Genomic DNA, 17,557 nt, shown 5'->3' on the forward strand with positions numbered 1-17,557 from the left:
CGGCAGCAGCAGTGGGGAGCACCGGGAGGATGAAGAGCACCGGGGCGGGGAGCACCTGGGAGGGGGAAACCACCAGGGGAGCACCCGGGCATACCGAAGGGAAGAGCGAGGGCACGGTGGTGTGAAGGCACCGGCAGTGTGAAGGTACCGGGGAGCCGGGCACTGGGGAAAGGGGGGCCGCGGTGGGGCAGGGCTGGGGACTGGGGCTGAAGAAGTGGGAGGCGCGACCCGGTTTTGCCACCAAAACCGGGGACTTGTCCATGGGCCAGGGATCGGGACGGTGCCATCTCACAGCTGGGAACGCGGAGCATGTGGGGGGGGGAAGGGACAACTGGGGTGGGCTCCAGGCCAGCGGAACTCCCTTGACAACCGTGATCCCACCTCAGGGTCCCCGGGATATCCTCCCCTATTTGCCCATAATTTTCCCAGTCTCATCCTGTGCACCCCAGCGTGTCAGTGACGCCCGGGTCCCTGGATCCGTGTCATGTGCTAGGACACATTCAGCGATCCCATCCTCCTGGGCCCCAGTGGCAGGCAGCCCTGTGCCTGTACAGTGGTTTGGGGGAGGCAGTGCTGGGTAGCCAGGTTGGTCGGTACAAATGAATAGGAGTGATGTCTGCTTCATCTCCCCACCAGAAGCAGCATGGGACAAGCAGACACCCCCAGGTCCCTCAACCATCCTATTGGATCCCCACAACCATCACACAACACCCAAGACCAAGCAGGGCAGCAGCATTTATTCATGGGCCACATGCCTCAGGGCGGGGGTACACAGCTTGGGGACATCCCATGGGGAGGCACAAGGCAGCCTGGGGACCCCCCTGACCATCTACTGCCTGCTCTTGCCTGTAGCCCCTCCTGCTCAGAGCAGGGCCAGCAGGGTGAGGGGCAGCAGGGACAGCAAGATAGAGGGCAGGGAGTTTGGGGGAGCATCGCCACGGGCGTAATACTGGGCGACGACAACGTTGGGGTTCCCCTGCGCGGGGTCAAACCACATCTGGATGCAGCGGCCGCTGCCACGGTGGTGGGACGTGTAGCGGTAGGAGCCAGACCAGACCTGCTCGCAGAGCGCAGCCGCCGTGGGGAACACAAACTTGAACTTCTGGCACATGGCACCCTTGGGACACTGGTTGGTGCCTGGGGGTGGGCAGGGGGTGAAGTGGGCAAAGGGCTTTGGGAAATGGGTGTTGTTCCCCTGTGCATAGGGTGCACATGGACCCCACTGGCATTGCTGGGGAAGAAAGAGCTGACCTCAAGGCGGCACAGGGTCTCACATTGCATTACCCCATGAGGACCCTCACACCCCCTGACCCGCTCACATGCACAGGGGATCCCACCTGGCTGCCACCACCACCCCATGGGGACCCTCACACCTCTGGACCCACTCACAGCCACCAGGGAGGGTGGACACAACCTCCCCTGCAGCAAGATGGAGGGTGACTGGAGACCCACAGCGGGGTCGAGGCATGATGGGGGGTGCCCTGCAACCCCCACTCACCTGTAGTCCAGTTCCAGCCCTTGTGCCAGTTGACCTTGCAGGTGACAGCATCCTGGCAATCCTCCCACCACTGCTCACAGTCCTCCTGGCACAGTGGCACATCCCGGATCCGCTCCTTCCGCCAGCTGGTGTCTGCCTGCAGGGCCCCCAGTTTCCCCCAGTTTCCCCCAGCTCACCCCAAGGATTCTGGTGGGTGGATGAGAGCAGGATCTGCACCTACCTGGTCGATCCATGGCCCCAGGTTAGGGGAACACTCATAGAGACATGTGTCCTGGATGAAGTGGCGCTTGCACTTCTCTGGCATGGCTCCACAGTGGTCCCAGTTGAAGTTGTACAGGTAGGACTGGTCCTGGTGAGCTTCCAGACTGGTGTTGGCAGTGCAGCAGGCATTGTCCTTCCAGAGGACACACTGCACCGGGGCAGCCGGGGCTCAGCTGGGACCCATCAGGAGCCACCAGGGCTCAGCTGGGACCTGCTGCAGGTCCAGGGAAAGCACCAGTACCCGTGGGTGGGTGACACTGGGTGTGCTGGAATTCATGTTGGGGCACAGAGCCCCCCAGCCTCCATCCTGGTGACACCACAGCAAGTGACACCAGTGGGTGCTGGTGCAGTGGATGAGGACCGTACCTGCCCATAGAGCTGCCCCTCAGGGCCAGGCTCTGTTTTGTGGTGCTTGGCATCCATGCAGACATTCAGCAGCGAGTCCCGTGTCACCGTCACTGCTGCAGTGGCAGCTGGCCAGGCCACCAGCAGAGCCAACACCGCTGCCATTGCTCTGCCAGGGCAGCAGCAGGTCAGGATAGCAGCACTGAGAGACGCGGTGACAGCAGGGACAAAGTCCCCCGCCGTGCATGTGGAAGCGCGGCAGCACACGGTCACTGCCCACGACCACCGACAGTGGGGTCTGGGATCTTACCTGGGGGTGCCAGGGCTCTTACCTGGGGGGCAGCTGGGCTCCAGGTGCCGTGGGGCGAGCACAGCTCATCTCAAAGGTCGTGGTGCAGAACAACCCGTGGCCACTGATCACGGGACGCGGGAATGCAGCGGATTGGGCAGCGCTGAGGGCATGGAGAAGACAGTGCACCCCGCCCTGGCTCCCCACTGTGTCCTGGACTGACACTCGTGCCCATCCTGGCCCCTCATCAGCCCCACATGCAGCTGGGATTCATCCTCCTGGCGCCGGGCTGGGGCCAGCACCAGCCAAAATCCACTTATGGCTGTTTTTCCTTCCCTCCTATGGGAGGTGGCCTGACTCCCTGACACCAGCACAAGGGGAGGACCTGGCCCCCCAGCACCACAGGGCCCCTGTGAGTGAGTGGGGGGGAACAGCACAGTGGGTAAGAGATGTTGCTGGCAGGGACAGGTACCCTGGCAAGGTCACCTTTGGCCACAGGGTAGAGGCAAGTACCCCTCATTGAGTTCCAGGTCCTCAGGGGATCACAGATCCCATGGAGGGGGAGCAGATACCCTGGGGGAGAGCAGTCACTATGGCTCTGAAGGGACAGAAACGCTGCAGAGTGAGACATGCCGGCTGGGGGAGGACTAGGAGGGAAGATATCCTGCAAGGGACAGATACTTCCAAGGTCACACGTGATGGGGGGGGCAGACGTGCCCCGGGGATCACAGATGCCCTGAGGAGGGGGGAAGATACCCCCCTCAGAGATGAGAAATACCCCCCTCACAGGTGACAGATACCCCCAGCCATGGATGACAGCTGCCCCCACAGGAGCAGATACCCCACCAGCATCACAGATACCTCCTCACTGGGGTCACTGGTACCTGTGGGGCTCACATGCCCATCGTTAGTCACAAATATCCCACGGGGGGCACAGATACTCCGTGGGGATCACAAATACGCCCTGAGGGGGGTCACAGATAACTCGGGGCTGCCCGGACCAGCACGGCAGCCTCACACTCACAGGGGCCCAGACCACCGCCTGTCAATCAAGCCGCGCCCCGCCCCCAGACGGCGCAATAGGCCACGCCCCCCTTGCGTGCCTGCACGCCCTCTGCGCATGCTCCGTGCGCTGTAACTGATTCCGGGTCGGCCTCCGCTTCCGGCAGGGCGGCTGGCGCCGGCCAGGCGCTGCTCCCGGTGCCCCGCCATGTCCACGCTGTTCCCCTCACTCCTGCCCCGCCTCACCGAGTCCCTCTGGTTCAACCTCGACCGGCCGTGCGTTGACGAGACCGAGCTGCAGCAGCAGGAGCAGCAGCACCAGGCCTGGGTGGGCACCGGGGCGGGGGGAGCCGTGAGGCGGCGGGTCCGGGTGTCAGAACCGGGAACGGGTTCGGGGCCGGGGAAGCGGCTCCTGCTCCTGCAGCGGGCACGGCCGCGGTGCGCGCTGCGGCCCGGGTGTCCCGGGACACGGGGCTGCCCTGCTGCGTGGCTCCCCCCGGGTGTTCACCGGCTGTGCCCGTGTTTCAGCCGGTGCTGCCGGCTCGGGCACCGCTGCTGTCATGTCCGTCACCCGGGGCTCCCCGGTTACCCTGCGGGGGTTTATTAATAAGATGCTGCTGAACCGAGGCTCCTGCACTAGCTCCCAATTAATGAATTAACTAATTTCCCGAGGGAGGCGAGGAGCGATTTCTGATCCTGCTAACTGACAAGTGTTTGTGCTGTGAGCGTGGTTCGGTGCTGCAGTGCCCCTGTGTATGGGGGGGAAGAACATCTATTTGATTAAAGTTTAAAAAAAATATCAGTAATTAAGCTTTTATAATTAAATAATAAAGTTTAAATCAATTAAAACCCCAGCATGTAGAAGAGGTTCCAAGTCCCTCTGGGTGGGAGGTGCTGACGTAATTTAATTGAGCTTTAATTATCCGCTGTGGTTGTGTTTGTCTGGCTGATCAGATGTCCCAGGTTTGGTTATTTTTTGATAAAGAAATACATAAGCTTTGTGTTTGGGCTTCTGATGGCACACATGGGGACACCTCGACCCCTCTGAGCACCAGAGTGTCACTGGGATCCCCCTGCTTGGTGCCAGGGTGTTGAGGCAGGGTGTTAAAGCTGCTCTTCCCTGCTTGGCTGGGGGATGCCAGGGAGGCAGCAGGACTCTGGGCATGGTCAGTCAGCCACACAAGGCAGCAGCTGAGCCAGGAGGGCCTGTTTGCTGGGCTGTCATGGAGCTGTTGGAGTGCTCACCCTCCTCTCTCCCTTCCCCAGCTCCAGAGCATTGCTGAGAAGGACAACAACTTGGTGCCCATAGGAAAGCCAGCGTCCGAGGTGGGTGTGTGCACAGGGAAGGGGGGGGTGCCCCAGGGCTTGAGGGGCAGATGGGGTTGCTGGAGCTGTTGTGTCCACAGCACTATGATGAGGAGGAGGAGGAGGATGATGAAGATGATGAAGACAGCGAAGAGGACTCAGAAGATGATGAGGACATGCAGGATATGGATGAGATGAATGATTATAATGAGTCTCCTGATGATGGGGAGATCAATGAGGTAAATAGTGTGAGACCCCAAAGCAGGGGATGTGAAGTGTGTGGGACCCTGAGCATGGGCTCCAGGGGCTGTCTTCTCTCCTTCACACCCTCTATTTTTTCTAATTAAGTTCTTGCTCTGGGGGAGATCTCAAACCTCTTTCTTTCCCAGGTGGACATGGAGGGCACAGAGCAGGATCAGGACCAGTGGATGATCTGATTCTGCCACAACCACACCAGACCAGAGGCTGGGGGAGAGCCTTTGCCCCCACGGCTCTGGGGGACAGTTCAGTGAAGCTCCTCCTGCCATGGCTGCTGTGTGGGGCAGGAGATTCGGAGCGAAGCCCTCCAGGGGAGGGGACACTGCCACCTGGCATATTGGAACTCACACATCTTTTCTAATAAACTCAGTTTTCAAGAAAACAACCCCAAATCTGGTGTCTGAGGCCACCAGGGCAGGCAGAGGGTAGGGCTGCTCCCCACCATGCACTGGTGTTCCTGGCACAGCTCCCTGTGCCGTGCAGGCAGGAGCCCTGTGGGGAATGAGCCCCTCCCTCGTTACCCACCGCCCCCAGCACAGACCACAGCAGCCACTGTACTTCCTGCAGAGCCCTTGTTGAAGCCCAGGCCGGGTTGGGGACCTGGCACTGCCACGGTGACCGTGGCACCACGGGGCAGGAGGTGCCCACTCAGTGGGTGCCGGTGTAGCGGAGCTCGGCGATCCCGTCGGGAATGGCGCAGAAGTACTCCAGGCTGGCGCGGTGCACCCTGCAGTGGTATTTGCCGCAGGTCTTGGCGTACTGCAGGAAGTGGGGTGCCCCAGGGAAGAGGACATTATCAGCCAGGATGGTGGCCCCCTCAGCCAGCAGCTGGTGGCTCTCCAGCAGCCGTAGATCCCGCAGGTAGCTGCGCTTCCAGTGATCCATGAAGACGAAGTTGGCGTTCACCAGGCCGTGCTTCTCCCGCAGGCGGGGTATCACCTCCTCCGAGGGGCCCACGATCAGCTCCACCTGTGCTGCACCCCCCTCGGTCACTGGGGCAGGGTGGCAGGGTGCCCACCCACGCCCCTGCTTCACAGGGTGGTGAGAGATCCGCATGGAGCAGGATCAGGGTGCCCAGCCACCCCCCTGCCTCACATGGAGCAGGATCTTTCTCTTCCCTCATGCACTACCCAGCAGGTGCCTCAGTCCCTGCAGCAAAGGATCCCACCCCATCTCCTCCCTGGTTTCCCATGCAACGCTGGGCTTTGTCCCAGTGCCCCGGTGCTCACCGTCTCCTCGCTGAAGCCAGCCAGGCGGATCACCTTCTCGGCCACGGCCGCGTGTCGGGGGTCGCCCTCGATGGTGTAGAGGCGGGCGCCTGGGGGCAGCCCCTGTGCCAGCAGCACGGTGCCATAGCCACAGTACGTGCCCAGCTCCAGCACCCGCAGCGGGGCCCGCTCCAGCAGCACCCGCTCCACGATCCGCCCTGGCGTGGCATGTGCCTCTCAGCACCACTCTGTGCCACCCCAGCCCTGTCAGGGCAAGGGTGCCAAGCAGTTCCCAGAGGCATGGAGGAGAGCCATGCCAAAAATGCCACAGCCAGGTGAATGATGCCACAGCCATACCAACAGTGCCATGGCTCACTGGTGCCACAATCATGCCAACAATACTATGGCTATATCAACAGTGCCACTGCCATGCTAATAGTGCTGTGATCACACCAACACTATCACAGCCATGCCAGTGGTGCTGTGGCCATGCTGGCAATGCCATGGCCATGTCAGTGGTGCCATGGCCGTGCCCAGTGCCATGCCCTGTGTGGTGTGGACAAGCAAGGGTGGCACTCACCTTTGTCGGGCCCCACGCAGCTGAGGTGCTCACAGTGGTAGCACCACTGATCGAAGGTCTGGAGGATGTGGTGGGGGTCCCCAGGGATGGCGTGGGCCAGCACGTACTGGAAGGCACGCTGCTCCCGCGAGGTGCCGGTGAGCCGGTCCCGCAGCCAGGCTACCAGCACTGCCCGGTACAGCAGCACCAGGTAGTGCCGGTACCGGATCAGCAGGGTCACAATGAAGGGGAGGAAAGCCAGGGCAATCGCTGGAGACACCATCACAAGCGAGCGAGGCTGTGCTTTTTGTTAGTTGACTTTGTTAGTTTTGTACTTTTCTTGGGAGTTCTGCCAAATGGGAAGATTTGCACCCTTTGTGTCCACTATCAGTAGCATAACCTTGGGCCCAGGCTTTGAAAATCTCCCCTGTGCAGAGATCATTGAAGCATTGTGAGCCCTTAAGCCATAACAAGGCAAATCTATCCTGTCATGGGATGCTGTGATAGGGTGTCCTTCCAGGGAACCTCACAGCTCCCACTCATGCCAGGAGTCGGCTGTGCTGTGCTGTGCACCCCCTGGACGTGCCCCTCTCCCTGGGCTCCAGTGCTGCTGGGCCTGTAGGGCTGGGGCACCCCAGGATGATGTGGAGATCCCTGTGCCAGGGCTGGGGAGTGCTGGGGACCCACCTGCCAGGGTCTAGATATTGGGTTTGGCTGGGCTGGCATCCCAGGTGATTGTGCTGCTGTGAGGGGCCACCCCCCTTGGTCCAGCTTTGCTGCTCCCATCCCCCATATTCTGTACCTCACCCCCTGCTCCCCACACCCTGAGCTCTTGGGGGTGCCCAGCCACAGCGACAGGATAGGGCAATGGGGGTGGCACCTACCTGTCCCCGCACTCCAGGCAGGCAGAGGCAGGCAGTCCTGTGTGGAGCCCTGCTGCCACTGAATTATTGATGGTGTCACCACAGCTGCAGCTGCTATCAGAGCTCCGGTTACCAGCTCAGTGGGGCTGGCAACTGAGACGGGGCCAGGCTGGGGCGGGGAGGTGGTCCTGGGCTGCACAAGGGGGGTCTGGGGTGCTGATACTGGAGCTGGGGTGCTGATACTGGGGCCTGGGGTACCAGTATCATGGCTGGAGTCCCACTACTGGTGTGTAGTACTAGGAGCTGTGGTCCTGATACTGGAGCTGGAGTCCTGTGACTGTGCACTGGGAATACCGGGTACTGGAAGCACTGGGCAACAGGAGCACGGGAAGTCAGAAGCACTGGGAGGACTGGGAGCCCTAATCAGTGGACACTGGGGACACTGTGGGCCCAGGGAGCATGGGGGCATTGGGAGCACTGGGGGTCTGGAGGGTTGGGGCACTGGGATCTATTGTGGTTTAGGAATGGTACTCCCCTGTTCAGTGCCCCCACTGAGACCCTCCAAACCATGCCCATTCTCTCACTCTCCTGCTTTCCTTTCCCCCTTCCCACAGGGGCGGGATGGAGAGGAGGCACAAAAGGTAAAGGTTGAGATAAGAATAATTTACTGGCTATAAGAAAATCAACAGTAACAGCAACAATATTCATGACAAAGGGAACAAGAAAATATTCACATGGAAGACCCCTTTCCAACCAACAGACAATACCAGAAGCTCCCTCTGCCAATTTACTTGACAGTGAGCTGGTGTATGACAATGGCTCTGTACAAACTTGTGCCACAATGACTGTATACACCAGACATATGGGCCTAAAGGGGACTTTGTTATTTGAATCCCTGTAGTAGACTCAACCTCCAGCACCCCTAATTCTCTCCAAGATACTGGGTACCTTGCTCCATGGTTCCACATGCCTCCATGCATTACTTGATCATCCCTGGGTCAATGCCTTTCCCTCACACTTGACAGGAGTTGCCTGCAGAACCTGAGAGTTTTTGTGCTCTTCCCAATGCCCTTGTCAATGTTCACATCCCAGGACAAGGATCCCAGCTGCTTGGCTTCACTACCATCCCCTTCCATATGGGCCAGGATATCCCAGCACTGGAGTAGCCAGGTCGCCAGGGGCTCACCTAACTGGTGGCTGGGCTTTCTCACACATCTTACAGCTCACCTGGGGACATGGACCAGGTGATTTTCTCTGGCCCTGCCTCCTGCCCCTGTTCTGAGGGCCCTGCTCTGCCATCCCTCACTAACTGAGCTGGTTTTCTCTTAGGTTCCTTGTTCCCTGCAGGGGTGGCTGCTCCCAGCACGGGCTGTTCCCTGGCTCAGCTGCAGCTGCCGTGGCCGTGGTGCTGTTGCTGTTTCCTCCTCCTCCTCCTCCCCTGAGGGTGCTCTCCAGTGACCACTGGTGTGCAATGAAGAGTAGCCAGGGCCCAGCACACTGCAGTAAGCTGCTCATCTCTGCAGCTGACACAGCATCTCCTTGCAAACATTCTGTCACTTTATCAGAGGCTGCAGTTGTTCAGGGGTGAACTCCCAAACCACCGGAGCAGAGAATGTCTCAAAAAATTGGCCAATTTTCTGGCACATTCCCTGCCACTCATGACTATTCCCCCTCGGGACAGGTCCCTGAATGGCCTTGGAAATCTCTGTTCTGCCCCCAAAGGTGACTCTGAACACAGTGAGGACTGCACTGAGACCAACAGGAACAGGCTTTCTTACCATCCAAAGGGAATTAAAAATGCTCAAAAGCTGTTGGAACAGGCCTGAAGGAGGAAAAGGGGGGGAAAATGGAGAAAATCATCCTTCCCCTGTTCCCCCCCACAGACAAGGTATGGTTATTAATGGACTTCAAAGGGCAGGAGAGCAGCACTGAATACACATCCCAGAGTACCCTCATTGCCCTTGGTGTTACCTTGTCATAGACTCACCTCCCACAGTACAGCAACAAAGAAATGCTGATCCCTGTCCCTGCTCTGTGAAAGGTCACCCCGAGGAGCACACACAGGAACAGAGCCAGGGTCAGGTACCACACCCACATGGACAGACCAAGCACCACTGTGACCAGTGGCCCTGGACCCAATACAGCAAATGCTGACATCAAATTTGTTTCCAACCCACTACTGTTATGTCGGATTTTCATTTTTCTCTTTCTCCTCTGTTTTATGGTTAATTTATGTTTGCTGGTTGTCGGTTTCTCTTCCCGGCTGATTTATGTCCGGAGATAGCTCAGGGATGCCACTTGCTCAGTTTCTCGGCTGTTTCAAAGACTTGGAAAGGCCCAGAGTGGCCTTGGGCAGCCCGGCGCTTCAAAGGACGAGGAGAGACTTCTGGTCTTGTTTCAGTCTCAGTGTTTATTAATTGTTTATCTAAAAGATTTTCTTTCAGCCCGACAGAGGTCTGCACAGCAAGCCAGCCATGGGCACACTCCCCAGCCTCCTGGGCGGTCACCTATCTTTATACTCGAAGTTACGTGTACAATATTTATGATTTTTCTCCAATACTTTCTACTCTTATTAACCGGTGCACTTCTAGTAAAGACCAATCCCAAAGTGCCACCATCACCACAGAAGATGGAGGCCAAGAAGAAGAAGAAGAAGGACAGGACACGCCCCAATTCCTCCATCTTACTTCTCTAGACCCCCCTGTACAGAAATCCTAAACCCTGTGTATTATACTCTAACTAACTTATCCCTTCACCATTCACCCCAGTGAAATCCTCCCAGTCCTCATACAGATGTTATCTCCTGTGTAGGATCAAAGTCCAGCCACCAGACACTTCTGGCAACATTCCAGGACTCCCGAGCCCCCCAAGGGTGGTCTTGGTTGCTCTGCACCCTCATCCTGAGGTGCTGAGATCCCACACTGTTACCCCAACCCTAAGTGCCCCATGATAGGTGACAAACAAGGACAGTTGTGGTTCAGCCAGCAACCAAGCCCAACCCATCCACTTGCCCACTCCCCCATCAGAAAGATCAGGGAGAGAATTGGAACAGTAAAAACTGGAAATCTCATGGGTTGAGGTCAAATACAGATTAATAGGAAAAGCAAAGACCACACACACAAGTAAAGCAAAACAAGAAATTAAGTCACCTATGAAAAATGCCAATCACTTGTTTTTAAAATTTTAAAAGTTTAATAGTAATAAAATGATTATAAAAATAGTAATACAATTAGAGTAATAATAATTTGACAAATTGAATGAGGACAATATGAGAAAATAGAGACAAGGAGTTATGGACGTCCAGGTACCTTTTTCTGGGCAGCATGAGCCTAAAAGAGGACCCCCATTAACAATGGATTAACCCTTAAAAGCAATAGCCTGTTGTATATTCATACACCTCATACATGATGCATAAATTCCATTCTAACACAGGAGTCTGTCTGGTGATCGTCAATTTCTTTCTCTTAATCCTAACAGCGGCTTTGAGGTGGGAAAAAATTTGTTTATTCTGATAAAGAGGGCAACAAATTCTTTTTCTCTGAAAGATTTAGGTGTCCTGTGGCTGCTATCTCACTGCGAGTCCTTTCTTAAAAAAAAGTATCCTACATAGCATAGTTTCTATTTTAACATTTTTTACAACCTAAAACTATATTTAACACGCTACTTAAGAGAATTAATACAGCATTACTTTCTAACACAACACATATAATATTCATTTTAATATTTGCGAAAAGCCAATCATAAAACACATGCATTTTTCACATCCCCCCTTGGCATGGGCAAGCAGGTGTTCAGCTATTCTAGGAGAGCAGGGCCCCATCACACGTTACAGTTATTTGGGACAACACACGCCATCACTCCCGGCATCCCCCTCTCCCTCATTGTTGCCCCACTGTATATTCTGAGCACCGGAACACCGGGGAACCCGGGGGCACCGGGAATGCCGGGATCCCTGCGGGCAGGCCGGCTGAGCGCGGGAGCGCGCTCGGGACACACCGGGAGCGCGCCCGGGGGGGCGGCGCCCTGACAGCAGCCACGTGACCCCGCCCGCAGGGCCGCGTGACGTAGCCCACGTGCGAGCAGCGCTCCGGCCCACGTGACGGCCCCGCGCGCGCCCCCGGCGGCGGGCGCGGCCGTGTGTCTGTCTGTGCGTGTGTGTGTCCGTGTGTCCGGGTGTTCCCCGCCGCTCACGTGACCGGCGTGACTCGGCGCTCACGTGACCGCGCGGCGGCGGGGCCGTGCCGGAGCCGGGGCCGCGCTCGCCATGGGCTGCTGCTACAGCAGCGAGGCCGAGGCCTCCGACCAGGTGGGCCTGGCGCCGGGGGAGCACGAGGCCCGCGGCGGGGGTGGCGCCGGGAGGGACGCTCGGCCCCGCTCCCGGGGCTTCCCGGCGGCGGGGGGCAGGCGGCGCGCGTCCGCGGCGGGGCCCGGCCCTTCCCCGCTCCCGGGCAGGGTCTGAGCGCTGCTCCCGCCTGTCGCCGCCTTCGTGTCGCTCGTTCCGCGCGTGTTCCCCCGGTGCCGCGTGGGGGCTGGAGGCGGCGGCTCGGGGGTCGCGCCGGACCCTCCCGCCGTCCCGCTGTAGGTGTAAGCCCAAGGCCTCACACGGCACCGGCGGGAGCAGCGCCAGGTTTTCCTTCTTGGGACAGCGGGACTGCCACGCAACTCGGGGGCCGGGACAGAACTGGGGCTGTCACCTGTCCCGCGAAACTTAATCCGGGTGCGGCGGGAGCTGGGTTGTGACAGCCCGTCCCAGGGGGAGCCCAGCCCGCTTCCACTTGGGTGGCGAGAAAGGAGGGAGAAGGGCCTGGGCTAGAGTATGGCAGCAGCATTTCCCAGCAGGAGGAAGGGGAGAGCAAGCTTCTGGCCGGGAAGAGCTGGAGATGCCACTGACAGCATGTGTGGAGAGGTGGTTGCACTCCCAGCTCACCATGGGTGACAGGCTGAGCATCCTTTCAGGGCAAGACAGACATGGAAGGGCTTGAGCATGTCCAGAGAAGAAAATGGAGCTGGAGCACAAGGAGTGGCTGAGGGAGCCGAGGGGGCTCAGGCTGCTAGGAGGCTCAGGGATTGCCTTCTCACTCTCCACAACTCCCTGACAGGAGGGTGGAGCCAGGTGGAAGTCTGTCTCTGCTCCCCGGGAACAAGCAACAGGACGGGAGGAAAGGGCCTCTGGTTGTGCTATAGAAGGTTTAGGTTGGATATTCGGGAGAATTTCCCTAAAAGTGTTGTACAGCTGTGACACAGGCTGCCCAGAACAGTGTTGGACTCCCCAACCCTGGTGGGATTTAAAAGCAATGTAGACTTGGCACTTGGGTAGTTTGGTGGTGGGCTCAGCAGTGCTGGGAGAACAGTTGGGCTCAAGAGGACTTTTTCAATTTTGCTGATTCTGTGATCTTATTCTCATGGGTGTTTGTGCCCATGATCTCTCTACTGGGCTCTTCTCACCACCCCTGCAGCACCATTCAGCCAAGCCAGAGGATCGAGGGCTGGGCTGCAGCTCTGCACCTCCTGGAGTGAGTGGAGGAACATGCCCTGTGGCTCTGGGAAGCCCCCACCCCAGTGCCTGGGCTTTGGCAGGTGGGGTTCACCTGGCTCAGGTGAGCCCCCTGCTATGCCAGGGTGGGCTCTCCGTGGTGCCCAGGCAGGGGTGGGGCACAGTGGGTGCACGTTAGCTGGGGGGTTTAATGAAGGTTGATGCTGGCTGCAGACTCCTGCCTGCAGGATTGGCCACTCCAAAGGTGCTGCCTGATTTCAGCAACACTTGCTGCCTTTGTGCCTGGAAGGGCTTCATCTGGAAAAAACTGAAATAATTGGGTAAAGAGGTGCCTGGCAGAGCTGAGGCTGTTCTGGGTTACACTGGGATGCACAGGAAGCCCTCCTGGCTGGTGAGGGAAAGGTGAGACTTGCCTCATCCCGTGGAGTTAATGCTGCTGGTGTGGGGCAGCCAGGGCTGATTTTCCTCTTGCCTTTCCCTCAGGAGGAAGAGACAAAGCGGCTGCTGGAGCCGGCAGCCAGCCCGCCCAACAAGGTGCTGAACGGAGCAGAGCAGAGCTACCACAACCTGCCGTCAGCACGCACCGATGAGCAGGCCATGCTGTCCTCCATCCTCGCCAAAACAGCCATGTAAGCCTTGGGCTGTGCCCCTGGGGCAGGCAGCACCCTCAGGCGTGTCCCTGGGGCAGGCAGCACCCTCAGGCTGTGCTCTGGGGCAGGCAGCACCCTCAGGGTGTGCCCTAGGGCAGGCAGCACCCTCAGGCTGTGCTCTGGGGCAGGCAGCACCCTCACAGTGTGCCCTGGGGCAGGCAGCACCCTCACAGTGTGCCCTGGGGCAGGCAGCACCCTCAGGCTGTGCTCTGGGGCAGGCAGCACCCTCAGGGTGTGCCCTGGGGCAGGCAGCACCCTCAGGCCGTGTCCCTGGGGCAGGCAGCACCCTCAGGCCGTGTCCCTGGGGCAGGCAGCACCCTCAGGCCGTGCCCTGGGGCAGGCAGCACCCTCAGGGTGTGTCGCTGGGGCAGGCAGCACCCTCACGCTGTGCTCTGGGGCAGGCAGCACCCTCAGGGTGTGCCCTGGGGCAGGCAGCATCCTCAGGGTGTGTCCCTGGGGCAGACAGCACCCTCAGGGTGTGTCCCTGGGGCAGGCAGCATCCTCAGGGTGTGTCCCTGGGGCAGACAGCACCCTCACAGTGTGCCCTGGGGCAGGCAGCACCCTCAGGCTGTGCCCCTGGGGCAGACAGCACACCTCCAGGACAGTGGTGACCCTGGCTCTAGCACACAGCTGGGACTGCCTGCCCGTGGGCCCCAGTGGTCAGCCATAGGTGCTGAGGGGAAAGGAGGAGCTGTGGCAGAGCCCCCCATGTCCCTCTGCCCTCAGACAGCCCCTCCCTCAGCTTTGAGCCCCATGGGCACACAGAGAGAAGACCTGAGGTGTGAGGTAACCCCTCGGGTGCTGGGCTGGAAGTAGGGGCAGGGTTTGGGTAGGAAAGTGATCCATGGGGATGTGGAGAGGGTGGCAGGAGGGGCAGCAGCACTGCATCCCCTTCGAAGGAGGCTTTTCCTCAAATGCACAGGGGCAGTGTGGGGAGAGGGCTGTGTCCAGCCTGGCTGGGAGGGCTTTGGGATGTTCCTAGGCCCCTCTGCTCCCCTGCCTGACATTGCAGAGCTAGTGGCCACTGTGTGTGTCCAGCATGCAGGGCCACAGCAGCTCTGAGCACTGCTCTGCTCTGGGGTGCACACAATGGGGCTCAGCAGGGCCCTGGGTAAGGGCCCAGGTCCTCTGTGAGCCCAGGGCCTGGTACAGGGGCTCTCAGGATATCTGCCAAGGACATTGTCCTCCCAGGGGTTCCTTTTATCTCCAGGTATCTGCATGCCAAGCTCCCCAGAGCCCAGACCAGCCCCCAGCTTCCTGCAGCCTCTGCCTGTCTCCCTCTGCCCCAGGGCAGCTGTGGGCAAACAGTCCCTGGCATTTCCTTCCTGGCAAGCAGCCCGTCCAGCCTGGCACACTTGTGGCTGGGCGAGTTTGGCCTTGAGATGTTTGTCTTGGGGTGCTGGACTTTGTCTGCCCTGGTCAGAGGATGCTCTGAGATGGGGAGGGAACTCAGGGGCAGCAATGAGCCTCCAGTGGGAGCCGCTGTCTTGTGTCTCTGCAGCAACATCATCGACGTGTCGGCAGCGGATTCCCAGGGCATGGAGCAGCATGAGTACATGGACAGAGCCAGGCAGTACAGGTGGGAGCTGCACTTCTACCCTGCACTTCACAGCTGTGTGTGTCCCTGGGCAGGTCCCAGGGGTTTTGGCCTGTGGCAGTGAACTCGGCATGAAGAAGGGCTGCCTCATCTCAGAGAGCAGGGTGCAGCCTGCTCAGGGAACGCTGATGGCAGTGCAGGCAGCAGAGCCCAGGACAAAGGGCTCCTGTGTTCCCCCAGCCCTTGGGGCAGATGATGGGGGGCTGGATGTGACTGCTTCTGCTTGACAGGTGTCTGTGTGGGAGAGCTGGAAGCTCCCTCACCCTCCTGCTGGAGGGAGTGAAGAGGGCTGGATGCTGGGAGTGCAGCACCACTGCTCTCCCTTTCTCCCTCTGGGGGTGCAGCACCCATCTTCTGGATGTGCCCATGTCTTGGCATGGCACTGATGTTGGCTGCTCTCCCTTCACAGCACACGCCTGGCCATGCTCAGCAACAACCTGACGCACTGGAAGAAGCTGCCACTGCTGCCATCCCTGACTAACCAGCCACACCAAGTGCTCGCCAGTGACCCTGTCCCCTTTGCAGACCTGCAGCAGGTGAGCAGGGCTGGGCTGAGCCCTGGGCCCTTGGGATGCTCCCCAGGGACACATCCTCATCCTGGGGGAACAGTAATGCCCAGAGCCCTGACGCAACTTGTTAGAGCTGAGGGCAAAGCCTAGGTCAGGTTTAAGGCCTTGTTAGAGGTGGAGGCAAAGCCCAGCATGGGCTTAGGGACTTTTTGGGGCTGGAGGCTAACCTGCAGCAGTGTCTTTGGGATAACTGGGGATTTTTCTTTGGGATAACTGGGGGTTTCAGTAGCCACCAGTGACACAGCCATGTCTTCGTGCCTGCAGGTGTCCCGGATAGCTGCCTATGCCTTCAGCGCGCTCTCACAGATCCGTGTTGACGCCAAAGAAGAACTGGTTGTACAGTTTGGCATCCCCTGAACCTGCCCTCACCACTGCTGCTTCAGCGCTTTGGGTTGTTTTCGGTTTTTTCCTGATTTTTTTTTCTCTTTGTATCCCTTCCCTCCCCATGCTGCTGCCACAGAACTTGGACAGATACCCTGTTTCCTACTAAATGCCAAGGCGCCCATCATTGGCACGTTGAGCCCACCTGCAGTGCTTGAGGCTTTCTCCTCCTCGTGGGTGGGTGGGTGGGTGGGTGGGTGTGCGTGGGGAAGAGGCTGTGTCAGCTGGATGCTGCCTTGCACAGGGACAAGCACAAAGGGAACAGCCGGTGCAAGGAGGCCCTGGTGTGGGTCAGCACCATATGCCAGGTCACCAGGATGGGTGGGCTGGAGCCAGGCAGATGTGATGCTCTGCATGGGGCCTGGTGGCTCCAACACCATCCCTTCTCCTTTTTACATGTTTAGACCTTTATTTCAGTTTTTTTTTTTTTTTCTTTTTTTTTTCTTTTTTTTTGTTTTTAATTATTATTTTTGCCACAGTAGATAAAGCCACGTTCATCCAGTGCCTGTCTCCACTGTTCTCTGTCAGACACAGCATGGACATGATGGGGGAGCCATGCCCTGGTGGGGGGGTACACACATCTGTCTGACCCCTGTCACCTCTTTGATCATGTCCCATGGGGACAAGGGGACAGGGAATGTATGATGACCCACCTTTAAGGGGAAGGAAGCACCTGAGATTACTAAATGCTCAAGATTGAAAGGAATGTCAAAAGTCAGGGTTTGCAAATAATCAGAAAGTTTCATTAGTAAATGACACACTTGGCATGGAAATTGCAGGGTACCTTTTTATGGATAGGTTTCCGCAGCCTGAAGAGGATTTCTCATTTTCTATGCAAATTAGTTATCATGCACAGTCAGTTCTTTCAGGTCTTCCTGGAAATAGATCCAACAAGTTTGGGGGTCTTTAGTCATCTTAATCCTACCCACCTCCTGCCACTCATTCTTGTGCTGTTTTGTCTTGTGCTTATCAGCAGGAACTACAATAAGGATGTTTTTCCAGGGCTGTCCTGTCTTACCTTGGCTCCCTTCTTCAGCCATATCTTTTTCTTTCTCATGGTGTGTTAATATCAATAGTGTTTATTACCAGCAGTCCTTGGTTGATTCCACAGCCATCCAAGTATCTTTGTTTGAGACATATGCATTAGCTCTCCTATGTTCTGGGAAGCGAATGCTCAGTGAGACTTTGGACTGTGGTTTATAGGGTCATCAGAGAGTGGGCTTCATTATGGATTAGCCCTTTATAATTGAGAGCTCAAAGGGTCTCACTTTGGATTGC

General features: G+C 58.1%; 4 protein-coding genes across 4 annotated transcripts; 2 read left to right on the plus strand and 2 right to left on the minus strand.

The window, feature by feature from the left end:
* Window positions 1–719: 719 nt before the first annotated feature.
* Window positions 720–2,588, minus strand: LOC134414053 (folate receptor gamma-like). The gene is made up of 5 exons (XM_063148055.1): window positions 2,437–2,588; window positions 2,126–2,273; window positions 1,719–1,907; window positions 1,499–1,634; window positions 720–1,137 (listed from the first exon to the last, which is right to left on the minus strand). The coding sequence occupies exons 1-5, from the start codon at window positions 2,481–2,483 to the stop codon at window positions 863–865; spliced, it is 795 nt and encodes a 264-aa protein (XP_063004125.1). The 5' UTR covers window positions 2,484–2,588; the 3' UTR covers window positions 720–862.
* A 945-nt stretch (window positions 2,589–3,533) lies between these two features.
* On the plus strand, window positions 3,534–5,343 carry ANAPC15 (anaphase promoting complex subunit 15). The gene is made up of 4 exons (XM_063148056.1): window positions 3,534–3,723; window positions 4,662–4,721; window positions 4,802–4,939; window positions 5,090–5,343. The coding sequence occupies exons 1-4, from the start codon at window positions 3,604–3,606 to the stop codon at window positions 5,135–5,137; spliced, it is 366 nt and encodes a 121-aa protein (XP_063004126.1). The 5' UTR covers window positions 3,534–3,603; the 3' UTR covers window positions 5,138–5,343.
* Window positions 5,344–5,606: 263 nt separating this feature from the next.
* On the minus strand, window positions 5,607–7,008 carry TOMT (transmembrane O-methyltransferase). The gene is made up of 3 exons (XM_063150398.1): window positions 6,763–7,008; window positions 6,188–6,400; window positions 5,607–5,927 (listed from the first exon to the last, which is right to left on the minus strand). Exons 1-3 carry the CDS (start codon window positions 7,006–7,008, stop codon window positions 5,607–5,609), a joined length of 780 nt encoding a protein of 259 aa, XP_063006468.1.
* Window positions 7,009–11,788: 4,780 nt separating this feature from the next.
* LAMTOR1 (late endosomal/lysosomal adaptor, MAPK and MTOR activator 1) lies at window positions 11,789–16,781 on the plus strand. The gene is made up of 5 exons (XM_063148057.1): window positions 11,789–11,894; window positions 13,566–13,711; window positions 15,234–15,311; window positions 15,739–15,865; window positions 16,163–16,781. The coding sequence occupies exons 1-5, from the start codon at window positions 11,853–11,855 to the stop codon at window positions 16,253–16,255; spliced, it is 486 nt and encodes a 161-aa protein (XP_063004127.1). The 5' UTR covers window positions 11,789–11,852; the 3' UTR covers window positions 16,256–16,781.
* Window positions 16,782–17,557: the final 776 nt, after the last annotated feature.

Source organism: Melospiza melodia, chromosome 2 (genome assembly GCF_035770615.1).
Source record: "Melospiza melodia melodia isolate bMelMel2 chromosome 2, bMelMel2.pri, whole genome shotgun sequence".
NCBI classification, from domain to species: domain Eukaryota; kingdom Metazoa; phylum Chordata; class Aves; order Passeriformes; family Passerellidae; genus Melospiza; species Melospiza melodia.